A 17,990-nucleotide genomic window follows, 5' to 3' on the forward strand; every position below is an offset into this window, starting at 1 on the left:
AGCATTCGACATGCTTGCTGAGATTTTCACATCCAATACTACAAATACTACTACTAATAATAATAATAACGATGGCAATGAAGGTGAAAGGTTGGAAAAAAAAGAAAAAAAAAAGCTGAACAAAAGTGATTTCTTTTTTTTTTTAAGTGAAGAAAAGTAGCCAAGGGTGAAAAGCTGGTGGGAGAATAAGTGAACACCTGTCAGCAATTATACTTGGAAGAAAGAAAGGCCAGCAGGAAATAGACGTGTTCTAATTAAAACCACTAGTTAAAAACTTCCTGCGCCTGTCCCACAACCATGGATGTGTATAAATTTATGTTTGTGTATTTGTGTGCACACACACATGCGTGTACCGACACATCAAGACTAAATGTACAAAGCCAGACTAGGGGCATTCATTTCAATCCTGATCCAACTAAAGCATTTAGAGGATATGCAAAGAAAGAACATGCAAAAACATACTAACCGCTCACCCTACTGGGTTATTTTTCCACAGAAAATGAAATTAACTTTGAATTACACAGTGCAAGCAGTGAAGAAGAGATGGCAGCCTGGTTTCTTGTGGCAAGTGAACCATATGGAGCTGATCAGAAAGGTCTGCATTAATGATGTCACTGTCTCCTGACCTTTTGGGACTTGACATCCGTACAGCACCACTTTATAGAAAGCCAGAGGCATAGCCATTCCCAAACAAACACCTCTTAACTAACGCAAAGGTCTAGTTGGCGAGGAAATATTGCCATTCACATAAAGAAAAAAAAATGGGAACAGTATTATAGACAAGTGGGCACTTTTTCTTTAACCTTTGGAAGAGAGCAAAAGTTTGTCACATCAAAATCAATAAGTTTATGATAGGTGTGCTGTATCTCAGCCAAGACCACAGTCGAGAACAAGGTACAGTCTAATCTGTTAGAGCCTGTTAAGATAACTTTTTAAATGTAGCAAATGTGTGGACACATAAAGTCAATTTGAACATTTAAAAGCGAGTGAGTAAATGACCATAACGGCGTCATGTTCGGGCCGAGTGATCCAAGTCTGCGGTGAGTTCACCAGGAGCAGAAGGGACCATTGTGACCTTACAGAAAGCTATCGGGCTTCTGAAGCTAATCTGAAGAAATGTCATCCGCTGCTTGAGCAGCAGCCAAGAAAAACACGCTCGCCGTCCTCGACAGTCCTGACACACGGATCGGTTCCTCGCTCGACTGGGAAATGGAAAAAAAGTTTGTTATGAATGCTTTGATGAGCCCTCTAGTTGCTCGGTCCATGGGTTTGTGAAACTCCATTTGACTTTTTCGCTTTATGTTCATACAATATCCTGGGAATCAAAAAATAAATAAATAAACATAAAAAGCTGCTATTTTGAGCCCAATGAGGTTTAAAGGCGGATCATGTTTTGCAGCTCACCCATTGGACCTCCTGAGTGTCCTCCACTTTGGGCAACATGATGGCAGGGGGCAGAACCTTCCCCTGCAGAACGACCTGCAGGTCAGCTTCAGCCAGGCCGCTGGAGACCGAGTTCACCCTCACACACTTCTCTGTCCGGCCCAGGTCCAGTTCCATCAGCATCCTTGGTATCGTTTCCCTGGCTTCTGTCTACAAAACAAAGACGGATAATATGATTCTTCCAGTATCATATTTACTTACATCACAGGTTGGAAAATTTAATAAAGACACTCAATCATTTTAACTGCGCAAAGGTGTTACTTTCATTTTCAAAAGCAATTACGGTTGCCGTCAGGTCATGTGGGTGGTTTGTGTATTTCAACATGCGGAATAATGCACTGACTGATGAATTGCATTTATCAAAATATACCTGAGAAACTGGAAAGGAATGCATTAAAAGTCAGATAGAAATCACGCTGGCCACTGAGCAAGAGCATAAAAATAATCATGGCATTATGAAGGAAAGTAATGTTAGACGAAAGTGATTATTCATTCATTTGGTAGAAATAACATAATAATAATAATAAAAAAAACTCCAGTGAAAAGGTTTTTCTTTCTTCTAAACCTTGTTAACAAGTCCATGAGCAGGAGTCAGTATCACTACAGGGCGTTTTCACCTTCATTTAAAATGATTATGCCAAAAAGCTTGACTTGCATTTTTCCAATTGAATCTACATTTTGGATTAATTGTACGACAAACATTCCATGTCAAGGGGGAAAAAAAACGTCTCACTGTGAATATCAAGTCAAGTCAGATGTGATCGTAACAAGTCTTTGTAAACACCAAGTTTCATGTCAATTTTACAGACATTGCAGTAAATGTGTCTCTTTACACATTTACAGAGTAAATGTAATACGCCTTCATGGTAATTCTATATGAAACTGAATCCAGCAAGTCGAGCCTTTGTTTTTTTTTTTTTTTTAGTTCTGGAACTGTAGTAAGTGTATCGTTATCCAACACACAGGATTAATAAAGTTGTGGATTAGTTGTGAGGCTGACCACAATCATCTCCTGCACACAACAAAATAGATTTCTAAAACTGACGAGCGGCCAGAGTTTCCTAAACCTAACCCGCAAGTTGCGAAACCTGAACCTAACAAAACAGAAAATTAAATCAGACGTAAACAGCAAATGAACAGAACAGATGGATTAAACCAGGGACTGAATATCAATCTTGGCCGACTTCCTTCAGCTCTGCCATCGACCCATTTACAAGGACTGTGAGACTCGTCTAAAATGAGATTTAGAGCCCTAAGAATAAAAACAGGTTGTAACAATCCCAAAAACACAGATTCTGAGATCCGAATGTTTCATACTGAAACATAAGTCAACACACCTCCTCAATTTGCTGAGTGAGGTTGGTCAGAACTGGTGATTGGGAACAAAGCAACACATTAATTCTTCGCCTATGCTAATGTAGCCAAGTTGAGTGAAGAGTATTTCCAGTTCTATCGAGGTTTACGTTTATGCCACTGTCGTGCAATTATTTTATTGGTAAAAAGAGAAAAAAACAAAACAAAGGCAGTAGTCTCAACTTTGTTCCCTCGACATCTGAACTGTGGGAGCTGACTAGGAAGGGAGATGAGAAAGATGGAAAAAAAAACAAAGCAAAAAGAAGCCTAGACACCCAGGGCCTGTCAGTAACACAGTGGCACATGCCGCTATACTCAAACCAGATGCTGGGGCAACAGGAATGGAGAGAGAGCCGGGAGAGAGAAGTCAGGCTCCAGAGAGCAGAGAGGCTCTGTGGGAGAAATGTGGTCTGAGTTAAGCAGCATGAGGAAACGGTGGCTTATGAGTTGTCAGCTCACATCAGAAGCTGGAGCCTTTGGATTTGTGTGCGCGGATGTGTGCATGTGTGTCTTTGGAGATGCTCAGACTGGTAGCCTTTCTCTTAAACTAATAGTTTGCCACAAAAAAGAAAAATCTGAAGAATTCTTTCAACCTACCTGAAGATTTCCGAGTCAAACAGGAAGATTGTCTGATATGCTATTCCGATCGAAGACAAAGAGGGCAGGTAAAATGTACACTAATGGATGGTGCAAATCATACCGTGTGATGACACACCCCACTTGATGGCAACTTGGTAGAATAAAAGTTATCCGTTTAACTACTTAACTTTGGTGCTACATTTACTTTTGTTAGATTAAAGCGATGCAAAAGCATATACTGAATACATAGAGAAACAACATGGAAAGCCCATAGATCACAATCTCTTGTAAAAACTCCACCAAAGTCAAAGTCAACTTCGGTTTATTTCTGTGTGAGCTTATGGGAACCCCTCATGGGTCACAGGACTAAACAGTGCATGCTCTGATCTCCTGGAATGCAGAACTGCATTTGATATCGTGAACACTCCTCCAATATCAATAAAATACGGTATCAAACTACATATCAAAGATTTGCTCTGGGTTTAATAGGGGTCATAAGCAGGCTGAACTGCTGAGTGTCATCTACGTCTCCCTTTTGCCTCACTGAATGAGACAAGAGAGATAGTCACACCATTCGATGAGTGCACTGTGATCTTTTGACTCTTACTCAAGTTTTGCTCTCCCTTTCTCCGTCTTACTGTCGCTCATAAGCCCAGACAGACCTGTAACTGTATTGTGGTAACTTAAAACGGATGGGGCGATTTATGCGGCCATAATTCACCGTTCATAAACCTGCTACTTGGTGGATAAAATTCTGTCTGTGTGTCTGCAGCTCACGGTGATAGGAGAAAACTGATCTGTGAGAACTCCTGGCTGCTTCGAGCACTCAGAGCCACACTGATCCTTGACCGGACTAGATAAACAGAGATCCCGAAATGATCAAAAAAACACGGTCTATAACATTCACAGATTGAATAGACGGGAGTAATGCAAGCTGACTCTCCAAACAGGCAGTGTGCATATCTAAAATGATTCAAATTTAACAGACGTCACTCATCGCAACGATAGCCTTGTGCACTTTTTTCGTTTTCCAAGCATATATCTGGTTCTGTGACGCCTGAAATGTTTAAATAGACGGCCAGGTCACGATGCGCTATCCTTCCTTTTATCTCCCTTTCTACCTAAAGTACGAGAGAGATTATTCTGGCAGACACCTTGACCCCTATGGGCTCCGCTACTCCGAGCTTGAATAAAGCCCTTTGAAAAGAAGATATTTACATTAATGGACAGCCATCCAACAAGTTGCTTCAAAGCTCCCTCCCCAATCACCTGGTCTCCTACGGAGAGCTTGCCTCAACGTCAGCTCCATCTACTCTTTGATTCTCCCCATCATTCTCATCATTAGAGGCTGACACACAGTCAAGCAAGCTTGCAAGCAGACAGCCAGGCAGACAGGGCCGTAGAACGCATTGATGCACACGAGAAGCTTTTCAAGTGCAGAGAGGCTGACCTTCCAGGAGAGCGAGGGCAGCTTCATAACACACAGCCTGAGCCTTGACGCCAAGGATCCTACAGAGTGCTGTGTATATGTGACACAGCATGGCTGCTGCCTTGTAGACACCACATCAGACTGGAGCGTCCAAACTGATGTGTGTACAGTCCACAGCAGGACCAGCTTCCTCTTCAGCATCAGATCATGGATGTCCAGCCCTCCTGTCAAGCTGCTTGAACTAAGCAACGTCAAACATTGCCTCTAGACAGGCTATGCATGTGGGCTCACTCAGTCACTTCATTGAATCTGGATCATTTCTCAGAGAAGAGGTAAATATAGTATAGAGTGGATAAAATATAGGGCAAAAAGGGTGTGTGAGGGGGGAGTAAGGGGTATTTTTCAGCGAAAATAACAATTGCGTTCCACATCTCTTACCTTAGGAATGAAGACAAGTGGCAAAATGAAGGATTGCTTACAACACAAAAAGCCCCTGTCCACATTCTCATCATACAAAAGAATATGTCTGTACATTTCACTTAATAAATTAAGTCCACTGACCTAAGTAGTCTCACTTCAGAATGTGTAATAGCTACAATCTAAGCTCCACACAAGTGATATTGTTTCAGTCGATATTGTATTGATTATCTAACGTTGTGAACCTTTTGTTTAGTAGTTCACTTGTTTTCCTCCAAGGTAAATTATGTTCTTTTTAGAGCACAGTTATGGTTAATGGCCGTCAAAAAAAGGGACTAAATGTTCCATAAAAGTTCCAATATAATAACTGTGATATTGCACAACTATTACGTGTTCAAACACTTTACGAGGAAGTAGGAGACGGTGGTGTTACACATCAGGAAACATTATGCCGTACAACCAAGATCAAGCCTCATCTGACCCAATAGTGTTTAACAGCTTATTAGCTTTAAAAAAAAAAAAAAACATGGTTAGGGTTGGATATTACTGAAAATATAGTCAGAGTTAGGGATAGAACAGTATGCTTTGGCTTAAATAAGAGAAAATACATTATTACCGATTCACATCATTTAGCCGAAACGCTTCCTTATTACCAAAATGTTGCTCTTTAATATTTTCTGCTCCTTTAATGTGACACTACTGTGTTTTGGACATGTGGAAAAAATGTAGCTGTTACATGTTTTCTCGTGAGACTCGACTGCAATTAAATGGTGCCTTCTAACAGAGGAGTTGAGCATCTTTATTGGTAATGTGAACATGTCCTGTTACATGTGAAAAGAACGGGAGGCCATGGCTCACAATGAGTGCAGTTGTTTTTCCGCAGTTTTTAAGAGCTGTCGTTTTGCACCCTGCTGTGCGACTCACAATCCCATTTAAAATGAGCTGGAGACTCTTGCAGGTGACTGGTGCCTGCCTGAAGTGTGACTGCGTATGCATTTTGTTTGTCTATCTTTGTCAGTGAGCGTGTGGCAGGGTGTGAAGTGTATGTGCACACGTGTTTGTCGCTTTGCTGTCATTGTGGATATGTTCTGACAAATGACATGCTGCACTCCAGAAAGCTGGAGTGAGACGACTGTCTAATTCAGTCCACGCTGAAAACAGAGGCGTAGCAGGAGGAGATTCGGGCTTTCAGTCTGTCAGTTGGAGGCACAATGAGTTATCTGTTATTCTGTCAGGGCAGACAGCAAGATGTGGAACCAGCATACACAAAATTTGTAAATCATGATACTTGCTTGTCAAAATTGGTCAAACCTGACAGTTTAAGGTAGAAAAACAGCTAGTTATAAACACAATTTATGAACTAATTATCCATGAAAATATATGCTCTGTACCTACAATTAATCGCAATCTGCAACCGCAGTGTTTTTCAGGAAGTGTATTCGCAAGAGATGTCTATCCATTTAGTAGGGAAGTAACAATAAGAGGTAAAAATAATGCTTATAACACAATAATATGCAAGTTCCTTCAGTTTTGCCCACCAGCAAAGTCTAAACAATGAACTTTTTTTATCAAAAGTGCTACATAAAGGCTAAAGATTCAGCAGAATGACAGCAGAGGACATGCTACGTGTAACTTGATGTCTCTACTGGATTCTAGTTAAATCCAGTGGATACAGTGTACCTAAGCTACCAACAAGGCAACAACTGAGCAGTTGCCGAAACCAAGACAACTCTGTTCTCACAATCCCAAAAGGCTTTTTAAGCTATGTGCATCCACTCTGTCCCACTCTGTCATCTTTAGAGTAAGCAGAATGCCCCTGACAGAAGGCAAAGAAATGTGGTTCATCTTCCCTTTAGAGTAACGAAACAGCCAGTCGTCAGTTCACAAATCCAACTTTTGTTGCCTGTGCAAACTATTTTTCTCCTGAGCTACTGGTTCCCACATGGGTGGATGAGGAGGTGAGGACTGGTTTTCCAATTTCAAAACAATTTAAAATGAACTCTATTGCTTCCTCAGAGCCAATTCGTCTCGCACTTTTTCGGCTAACTGTTCTGGTAAAACAGTACAATCAGACACTTTTGTGGATAAGCTAAACAATTTGGTGTTTCCCATTTCAGAATATCGTCATTTTCCACTCACGTGAGAGGAATATAAACATGTCCCATGAGCGTGCCGGTAACCCTCACCATCACATAACTCTCTCTCTTCAATCAGTCTTTTAACATTCAAAACCAGTGATAAAGACTTTGAAGAGCTGCTTTAGCTGTATGATTCAGTACCCCCTGCAACTAAATGACTTTAATACCGTCTCTTGGTTTTACATAGAGATCTTTCTTCTTTTGCACAAAGCATTCGATGACTAAACATCAAACATGAAATTAATAAGGAAATGGAAATGCTTTTAAAATGCTGCACACTGTTATAAACTGTATGTAATATAAGTGTATAGTAAAGAATAATCATTTTCTTATACTGGTACTGTTGTGATTCAACATTAAAGCTTTCTGTCCAATCAGGACTCCTATTTGGGCTGCGCAGAGTAGCTACTGTCCAGGGGACTCAGGGCTTTGGGTTATTTTAAGACGGCATACCCCATGAAAAAAAAGTTAGTCATTGAGATAACATCCAACCTCTAGTCTGGAAGCTTCACCACTGATTCCAATTGGCTATAACTGTCAAATGATTTCTTAGCCTAAATATAATTGATTTACTTCAAAAGATAATTTATGGCTCAACTGTAACATTAGAAAATGCATTTTCGAACCCGAGAGTAACAATAAAAGTCACAATAACAGTGTCAGATTTTCTAGGTTGTTTGCCACGTGATTCTCCCGTAAATTCTCACTCCCATGTCGTGACATACAGACACCTGGTTTTGTGCCCTTTGGGTCAGTTTTCAATGTACAGGATTGCCCTTCACAGTCCATTTTTTACATGTGCAGATCAGCTCTAAAGCCACAGCAAACTAACTGGGGTACTTTTTATGAGAATGAAAAACAAGAGCACATTAAGTGTCTGTTAAGAAATCTTTTATGTCCATGTAATTGATTTAGAGAAAAAATGTTCTTGTCGATCCATTCCTATAAAGATTTCAGCAACAAAGTCCTTGGAAATAAGAGATATTTGCTTATTTTTCTCATGTGCGCACATCTGCTTCATTCCTCTCCTCTTCTCATCCTTTGATGTTTCCCTCTTCTTGTAACCCTCCCAATCACAACTTTTCCTACTGGGGTTATTCTCCAGTGTCGGGTGCGTTACAAAACCCACGTAGCAGAGACTGGTGCGGCCTTCGGCTGCCAGTGAAAACACATGAGTGTAATAGAATAATGAGAGTGAGAGAGGACCCCTGTGTTATTTTCTATTTTCCTCCAGCTTCAGTCGTCTCTTTGAATCCATCTGATCTGGGATTACAAGGCAAATATATTTCAAAAGACAAAACAAAACACTCTTAATTCTAAAAGGGGAAACAGAACTAATGAAATGTATGACTCATTAAGAATTGATCTCAAATCTCTCTCCATTCTTGCAACAGCACTGTCATCACTCTCATGCACCCGGACCTCTTGTTCGCCCATGGCACCAAAGATCTTCAATCGATACCCGACACATGACACCTATAAACACACACGTACACTGTGACAGACAGTATGGTTTGGAACGGTGGGTCTTTTTGATCAGGCAGGGATGGGGTCTATTTTCTCACTGAGCTGCTCACACCCCGTTTGTGAGACTTGGCAGCCTGACTGGGAGTTTCTCTCAAGTCTCTGGGGTTCTCCGAGGTGTTGAGTGAACACGCACGCACACAATCGCATATTTAAGGATCTGTACAGTACGGTGCAAAAGGCCTTAACCCACTCGTCATTCCTTCATGTGTTGCCGGGCAACATTGGTTCTTTGTTAAGTTGTTTGTTATGCGTCAGCACGATCTCTTGACTTGGGGACCTCCACGATTCAGGTCAGGTCGGTATTAAGTGGATTAACAACCCCAAAAAAGTGGATTCCTCTGAAAATGGTCAGGTACAAGAGCAGGTTTGGAAATTAGTGAAAAAGTAGCCTACGTTCGGAGGAAAAAACTTCGAAAAAAACCCTCAGAAACTCCGGAAACTACTGCTCAAGACCAATTCAAAAGATCGTAAGTTCGGCTCCTTGGAAGCAAAACAAAGAAATGAAGGTGGCTCAAGACTTTTGCACAGTACCGTTAATGCACACAAAAGACAACTGTTCAGCAATCATAATTCAACCGGTTACCACGGTTCCCAGAGAGTGCTTTTTGTCAAGAGTTCATTCATTTGAATCCATTTAAAAGGAGTGAGCTTTCTGTGTCCTTTGGAATGACACAGTGAGCATTGAGCTGAGGTCACGTATCGGTTGACAGTTGGCTGCATAATTTATGTTGAGTTGAAAATCTCTGATGTATGACACAGTTCATGCACAGATCATGGCTCATACTGAGTAATAACTCGACAAAGGTAATAGACTGTAATAATGTCATCAACTATGCAATGATACATTCTCCACTCAACTGTTCATAATGAAAGCATAATAGGTTCACCACCTGACCTGTGGTAAATAGTCTTATGGGGGATGTGACAGGACAAAAAGCAGTAATTATATCAGAAAATGGCTTTTTTTTACCCTATAATATAAAATAAAGTCCAGACAGTCTGTGGTTGCTCTTCACAGAAGCACTAAATAACTGAAGATTGTCCCTGTCACTATCATAACTGGAAATACTGAGCACTTCTATGTTCACAGCATGAACCAGGGACTAAACAAATTGCAGGGAAATCTTGAACAGCCCAAAAAAACCATTAATCTGGAGGTAGTACTAAACCTATCCAGGACTTCTGATTTGTTGAGTACTCTCAGCATCTTATTTTTGTCTAAGTCATTTCATGGTCAGTCTCCACCACAACCCGTAGAATCTGTTTGGTCTGTCGAGAGAGCATCCTCTTCCGAACAGCCTCCTATTAACTGCAGCTTTCATGCTCCATGCACTGCGAGGGCTTGCTTACACTTGAACAGAGGCAACCGTTTGCATCGCGGTTCAGCTCCCAGTGCAAAAAAAAAACGGATTCTTTTTCTACTTTCATTGCTCATCAGAATGAAATTTAAACCAGACTGCGGTTTGTTCCATTAGCTCGCAGTCAAAGAAGAGAAGCGGCGTCTCGCACAGTTGTACGTCTTTGGATGCAGGGAATACGTCCACAACCAAAATTATAACCTGCTGAATTTTCATCAGATTTTCAAATGGTTTGGTTTGTTACAAGCTAGATGATTATCGAAATGGGTTTTAGCGCTGCGCACACGCTCCAAAAGTCCAATCTTTTTGTAAAAGCAGTAAAGTGGAAGTACATATTATCATATACACACTTATAATACAGTATATCACATTATTAAGACTACGTGTCGATTTCCGCTTTCAATTCCGCTGTCATGCACGTATTGTGGGACGTGGACGATGGCCTAGCAAAATGATCAGGTCGAGCTGTAACCAAACCGTGCAGATTTTCCTCTAATCAGAACTACCTTTGTGCCGTCTCAAATTCTTAGATTTTGTAATGATTGTCTGCATTAGTCTCAGTTACCGGCTAATTTTAAATCAGGCAATTTTCATTCTATAAATTATAAATCGCTTTTTTATTTGCCATGTGTTCTCGATTAATTCATAATATCCTAATTTCGTCATCTTCTGCGATGTGAAATATTACATACAAAAGACATGCCAGACATTACCAGACATGCAAATAAGGTTGTAAAAAGTCAGGATTTTATCTTTAGTTTCTTCTCAAAGATCTAATTCTTAATATGAACAATCATAGAAAGTTGCTTGAGACAAGTTGGGTTAGCTAAACAGCGCAAAAACCAAAGTTTGGCTGTAATCGCACCCAAATAGTCAATAAACTTTAAAAATCCAGGACTGACTGAATTCAGGCTTCCACGTGGGCCAGGAAAAGTGACTGGGGGAGATGATCAGCATCAATACAAGTACTGACACACCAACAGATGCATAAACAGTGAATTTACCAATTTTAAATCCTAACATAGTCCCGGGTCCTTTTAATTCTAACTGATATACAGTGGGTTACCAAATTTGATGATTTTTACATGCGCTTCAGGATTATTTGTGCGTAAATGTCCGTGTGTCTACACACACACACTTGGGCATGTGTGCATGTTTGTATTCTGCCCATCTTGTGTGCATTTGCAGGCGCGTGCTGGTGTGCGAGAGGTGCTCCCTGTTGTGTCGGCCGCGCCACTATGCCATCTGGAGAGGAAATCGAGTGTGAAGTACAGTATAGTTTGGGACCAAGCTCCGTGGCAGCGGCTCAGCAGTTAGTTCATTAGTTCCAAACTTCCAGGGATTAGGAGAGACTCTCTGCGGCAGGGAGGCAGGGGGGAGTCAGGGAGGATGGAGGGACCCATGTGGGGAAAAGAGAAGGAGAAAGAGAAACACCAGGAGGAATATTGGACCAAAGGGCACTAAGAGACAGAGACAGAACATGGGGGAGGGAGAGATAAACAATCTTAACCCTGAGGACACTGGAGAGGGGATGTAGGCAAAAGGGAACAGGACGACGAGGGAGAGAGGAGGAGAGAGGACAGGTGTAGCCGTCAGTTCCGCTCTAGGGTTGCAACCTGCCCTCCCTATTCCTCCAACCCACTGATCATACAGATATGATGATATGTGTAAGAGTGTTAGAGCAGTCAGCCTTGTCTTCCCTCCCTTCTCTCCTCCTCCTCCTCCTTCTCCTCCTCCTCCTTCTTCTCTCCCCCAGGTTCATGGTGACAGATAGCAAACTGGGTGGCTCCTACCCTTTAGTCCCTGTCACATCTCCCTACCTCTTAAGCAGTCGCAATTTCTGCCAAGAGAGCGTGCAGACATTTCTGGAGTCAAAGCGGCAAGCAATTAACGCAAATATTCAAAGATTTCAATTTTCAAGGGGACTGATCTTCAACTCGTACTTTTTTTGTCGTCGACATCCGTCTTTATCTTAGGGTAAAGGTGAAGGATAATGAAAAAAAATACAATAATGAACACATTAGAGTGGAGGCAGTGGGCAGTAGCCCCGTTTAAAGGCCTATCCATGCATACCCGGTGACTAACCACACACTTCGCCTTGTCCATTCACTAAAACAGTGTTTCAGGGTGGCATTTAGAAAGCTCACTCAGTGCTTTTCTCCCATTAGACATGCATTACAAGACTGACTCATTGTTGAGGCCTGGCATGTCTTGGCAAACCCACAGTGCGGACTGTGTGGTTGTCATGGTGAATATAATCGCAGCTAGGTTATATGCTGTAGAAACTATCAGAGTAACACGCTCACATTATAATAGCTAAATCTCTCACCCGTTAAGTTGATTTAATCAAAGGCAGGTTAGGGGGAATTATTTTAACTATTTTGACAGCAAATTTCTGTAAATGGTACAAAACTTATATCAGTGCAAACAAAGTATTTTACAAGATAATAAAATATAAGTGTGTTCGGCAACATCCTCACATTAGATTTTTGGGCAGACTTCACTTTTTGTTTAATCCCCTGAGCATAGCAATTTAAGAAATCCAAAAAAATAAAAAAAACTTAAAAACTGGCTCTACTTTTAAAGTAGACATCACTATTTATATCATGTGACATTAACAGTAAAAACAGTTCAATATAGAAAGATAAATATATGGCAAGAAAATGATTCATTTGATGCATTATTTCCAGTTTGGAAGACTGAAAGTGAAGATTTACAAGACGTTAGTCGGACACATTATGTTGCATGGTTTAGAGAGGGTGGCACTGACTAAAAGACAGGAAGCTGAGCTGGAGGTGGATGAGTTGAAGATGAACAGTTCATAGACTGGGAAGAAAGGCAAGGCTAAGATTATTTGGACACATATAGAGAAGGGATAGTGGATAGAATGTTGAAAATGGAGCTGCCAGACAGGAGGAAAAGAGGAAGGCAAGAGAGAAGGTTTATGGATGTCGTGATAGGGGACATGAAGGCAGAAGTAGATGCAAAGGATGGGGTGAAATGGAGACAGAAGATCTGCTGTGGGGAACCCGAAAAGACAACAGCCGAAAGACAAAGAAGATCATCACTTTTGGAAAAAAATTGAGCGTTTGATATTCCGTCCTGGTGTAACGGGATTTAATTTCTTTAGAGATCTCAAAGTAGAGGAACTAAAGTTGGCTCAACACGAATTGTTTCGACCGGCCAATAGTACAGAGTCCATGGCGCTGAGGTGCAAAAAAACACAGCGACGCTGGACAAAATACCACAACATTTTAGAAAAACATCACATTTCAAGAAACAATACTTTAAACACAACATTGTCATAATTATTAATATATACCGTATTGTTCTGGCTATGAAGCGCACCGGGTTATAAGGCACATTAAATTAAACAAAACTCAGATAAGTCAAACTTTATTCAACTCTCTTGTTGTACTGTGTGACTGATAGCGTTGAGTTTGAAATCCGCTTCGTAAGCATGTCTTAACAGGAGCCATTTTTGGGGCAGCGGGTATAGAAAATGAATGAATGAATGCACACACCTTAATGTTGAAGCACAGATCGTATCACTCCGCGAGGCTCGTGGCTACGGTGGCCGTAATGCTCAGTCCATCAAGCAGTGCAGCTTCGTAGCTCACCAAGGCCGAGCTAAAACATTTTGACAGATTTTTGAATGCCGTGTACCACATAGAATCCGTTTTAGGTCAGAAAGCACAACCAGAAGTTATTCACACATTAGGCGCACCGCATTTTAAGGCGCACTGTGGATTTTTGAGAAAATTAAAGGATTTTAAGTGCGCCTTATAGTCCGAAAAATACGGTATATACCAAAAATTTAATTATTTTAAAAAATTAGATCTTGTTTTTTGTCACATTTTGATGGGTTAAGCTGGGCTAACATATAATAGTGCAGTGTGTGTGTGCGCAGGTTCTTCCATGATGCCTACCCAAGCTTTCACTACACTGCAATACAGCTGCGGCTTCTGTTTTACATCAGTGTTCACAATGTGTGCTTCTACAGGAAGCCGTCAGATGAGTCACTCCTGCGTTGGCGAGGCTAAAAGCCCAATAATCAATCAATGCACTCATATGTGTGTCAGTGAAGTATGAAAATAACACAGCCTTTGTAGACAGAGTGTCGTTAAAACAAAAGCATGCCACAGTCTTCACTTAGATGTAACATTTTCTCAACGACAATAAAAGTTGATGTGTGTGGATTTCCATTTCCTCACTCAATATTCCGCTTCTCTCAGCATGAACACTGGAACAGATATTGCATGACTAAAAAACACACAATATTTTTTTACAGTGGGGTTAATCTGGTAAACATCCTCAGTAAATATCCGCCCTATGTGAAAGAACATTTTGAAAAAGAGATCTCGAAAAAAAAAAAAAAAAAAAAAACAGAAATTAAACGAACGTCTCAGTCTTATTTCCGGAAACCTCGTGTTAAATGTTAAAGGCGGGTACACGCGGCCCCCGTGGATTTACAGTCGCCATGGAGGAGAACGATTCCGAAAATGTGATGAGTGAAGCAAGAGTTCCAGTGCGGAAGGCGAATTTTGTTATCGGGCAAATTATTTTCTTTTATTATTACACAGCGTGACCCAAAAAAGATTGAAGAAGAAAAAAAAAAAAACACTTGATAGAAGATTTTTCCACACCGTTTGTCCACACTCCACCATGCTTTGTACAGCGTAGTGAAATAAGAAATGGAAAATATAATGGAGACTTATTAGGCAGGGAACTATTTAGGCACAACGCTATTTTCCAGAAGTTATTGTTGGTATTTTGATGTGCATTACTCTGAGTGCTACTAAAGGAAGGCGGAGTGTCAATCCTGCTGAGGGACATTATTCTGCATTTTAAAGGAATGGAACTACCCTGTTGCTAATGTAATTTTTCCCTTCAATTGCAACAGCATATACAGGGTGACAGGCGCAACCCACCAGCTAATTGCTAACAAAGACCTTTTAAGAGGTAGCAGAAAAAAAAAGAAAATCATGTCATTTTCAAAAATATACAATCATTTTCCGCAAATTCAGTCAGACATAATGGCTTACGTGGGTTGGTAAGCAAAATAAGCAGGTTGGAGGAGAACGCCATGGGCCAGAGTCCCAGCATTTGACTTCTTTTAGCTGAATGGCCCCTACTGTGCCGCATTCCTCTCCACATTTCCCCTTTACACACAATAAAGACTGAAGCTCTCGCATCCACCAACACCATTGCGGGGTCACAGTTTTGGCTTGTCAGTCACACAGGCCATCATCTTATTGTCTTTGTGTGCTACAGGAACAGCCTCCAGACATATCAATCATCTTTATTATCATGACTTAAAAACCTTTGTTAGTTAACTTTTTGCCCCGGCCCCTTCTTTATCCCACTCTCCAATCACAATTTCATGGGCAGTTCAGCTGGGCCAATGGGGAGGTTGAGCAGGCAGGAGAAGAATGCTTCTAACCTGCTGCATCTGGTGCTTTCCCACTGCTCACCCAGTGGGACATGGTCACCTTGCTTTAAACCACTGATGGGAGGGGGGCTTTCTTTCAACAGCCATAATGAGTTGAAAAGTGCTCGTCTTAAACATCTCACTTAGGGAGTTTTCTTTTGATAGAGACCGAGCACCTGTCTAATGGTGGGAGCTTCCATTAAAATCAATCAGGATCACACAATTATGGATGTGTTTGTGTGTTCCTTGTTCAGGAAAAGCTGGATTTCATTTAAATGTACCTTTTTAGTGAGGGCCACACCATCCTCACAGTCCAGCACAGCACAGTCGACATCCAGCGAGGCCAGTTTCTTCAATTTTCGCTCATCATTGCCGGGGCAGTAGAGAACCGCCCTACGGGGGATGTAGCGCAGCGAGGAGCCTGCAGAGTGATGGTGACGACACCGTGCTCCGCTATGCAACTGCCAGACTGCGGGAAGGAGCCAGCCGCTCTCCCTGTCAACACAAATATATACACATATAAGTACACAGTGACACTCAGACATATGCACATATATACATATATACACAGCACTAAGACAGGGGCACCATGAATGCACAAACACATGTCTTTGGCGCATTCATTACTCATGAGCTCGCAGTATCAATACAGGGCTGAGGGCGATGAATAATTAAAGGTTGTTGCTGCATTCATTATATCTACGGTGTTTTTGTTAAACACGGAGATGCTGGAGGAGGTAGAATCTTCAGGGCCGGAGTGAAAGTGTGGAAACATTTCATTTCAGGAGTTTGCCCTTCAGCTGTTGCTTGGAGCGCATGTGAGATGCTGACCTGTGCTTTGGCAGCCTTTGTTGTGAAACTAACCTTAAACACCAAGCCACTCAGATGCTAATGAAGCCACTTGAGTGAAGTGGCCGAAAGTGAAAGACTGAATGAATGTCGCTGTTTGTTTCGAGCCAAGTCACCGTAAAAATGGATGTTTAATGTAAATGGTTACGACTTGAAAATTCCTTATATTAGCTGGAGAAGTCAGTCACCTTTACTGTTACCACGAAGACTGTTGATACAAAACCTACGTCACAAATGTTTCTAAAAGATATTTGAACATATAGTTTTGTGATTTCAAGCCAATACCGCAGTTGTGCAATGTCTCATTTAAAAATAAGCTGTAATCAGATATGCAGCGATAAAGGAGCTACAAACCAACCTCTAATTCACACTGTTTATATCTATTAACACACATCCGCGTCATGTGTTTAAATGTCAGTCACATTTACACATCGTGGTCTCATCACATCCAAACCGCAGCCATAGACATGCTAACACGTTGTCGGCATGAAAGCTCACTACTATGATATGAAATGATTCCGAGTTGACAATTTGTGAAGCCTGCAAGGCCAAAATAAGTCTGAGGAACTCAATGTTTCCCACGCATTGACTATACTTGGTTGAACCACCCAATTCTATTTGGCGACCAATTCACGTACTTATTGTGCAGTTGGTTTTATTTTTACATTTTCATTACTATAATTTTTAATTAATTATTATAATTATTATATTATTACTCTGCTATACAGCTGCACATAACACACCAATTTATTCCCTCCTCCCATCTCACACTAACCCAGTCCCATGACAGATTATGAAATAACTACTTGATTCAATTAATCATTACTACAATGTCTTTTCTCTGTTCCCTACAGTTTCGATACGATAGCGTGGCATCGCTCAGTGTCACCACATGTCTCCCGAAGTCAAGGCGTCCACTTTCTACAGCTTGATACCTTTGATTCCTACCCAAACACTCCCATAGAGGATGGAGGGGTTCGCTGGAACCTCTAATAATGGACCCTCCTGCATGAGGTTGCTTGTCTTCCAAAAACCAGAGAAAACTTTTAATTTAGGCTTTGTAGATTTAATAGGTCTCTCCGGGTACTCCTGCTTCCTCTCACCACCCAGAACGTGCACGTCAGGTTAATTGGTGACTCTAAATTGACCCTGGCTAGTGAGGGTGAGCGTAGATGGTTGTTTGTCTCATTTGTCTCTGTGTGGCCCTGTGATGGACTGGCGACCTGTCCAGGATGTACACCGCCTCTCGCCCAATGACAGCTGGGATAGGCTCCAGTCCCCGCCCCTCCGTGACCCTGAATTGAATTAAGCGAGTATAGAAAATGGTTTGGATTTAATAGGAATGATGAGTCAGCAAATCATTTTTAATTTCTCACCTCAAATGTGTTCGCAAACAGATTTTGTGTAAGACTACTATAAAATAATCAATAAATAAAGTTGTCAATTCATAAAACAGGTATAGTTCA

The 17,990-nt window shown here is 41.3% G+C and overlaps 1 protein-coding gene across 2 annotated transcripts in view; it reads right to left on the minus strand.

Moving 5' to 3' along the window:
• The window catches only part of clybl (citrate lyase beta like), a 59,613-nt gene that overhangs the window by 11,041 nt on the left and 30,582 nt on the right, over positions 1-17,990 (minus strand). Inside the window, exons 2-3 of one of the 2 annotated variants that reach the window (XM_072396609.1) lie at positions 15,957-16,170; positions 1,405-1,593 (exon numbers count right to left, since the gene is read on the minus strand). In XM_072396609.1, coding sequence (XP_072252710.1) covers positions 1,405-1,593; positions 15,957-16,170 — 403 coding nt within the window. The remainder of the gene's footprint in view (positions 1-1,404; positions 1,594-15,956; positions 16,171-17,990) is intronic. The other variant, XM_072396610.1, reaches the window with a different exon arrangement.

Source organism: Leuresthes tenuis, unplaced genomic scaffold (genome assembly GCF_036924035.1).
Source record: "Leuresthes tenuis unplaced genomic scaffold, fLeuTen1.0.hap1 SCAF_12, whole genome shotgun sequence".
NCBI lineage: Eukaryota > Metazoa > Chordata > Actinopteri > Atheriniformes > Atherinopsidae > Leuresthes > Leuresthes tenuis.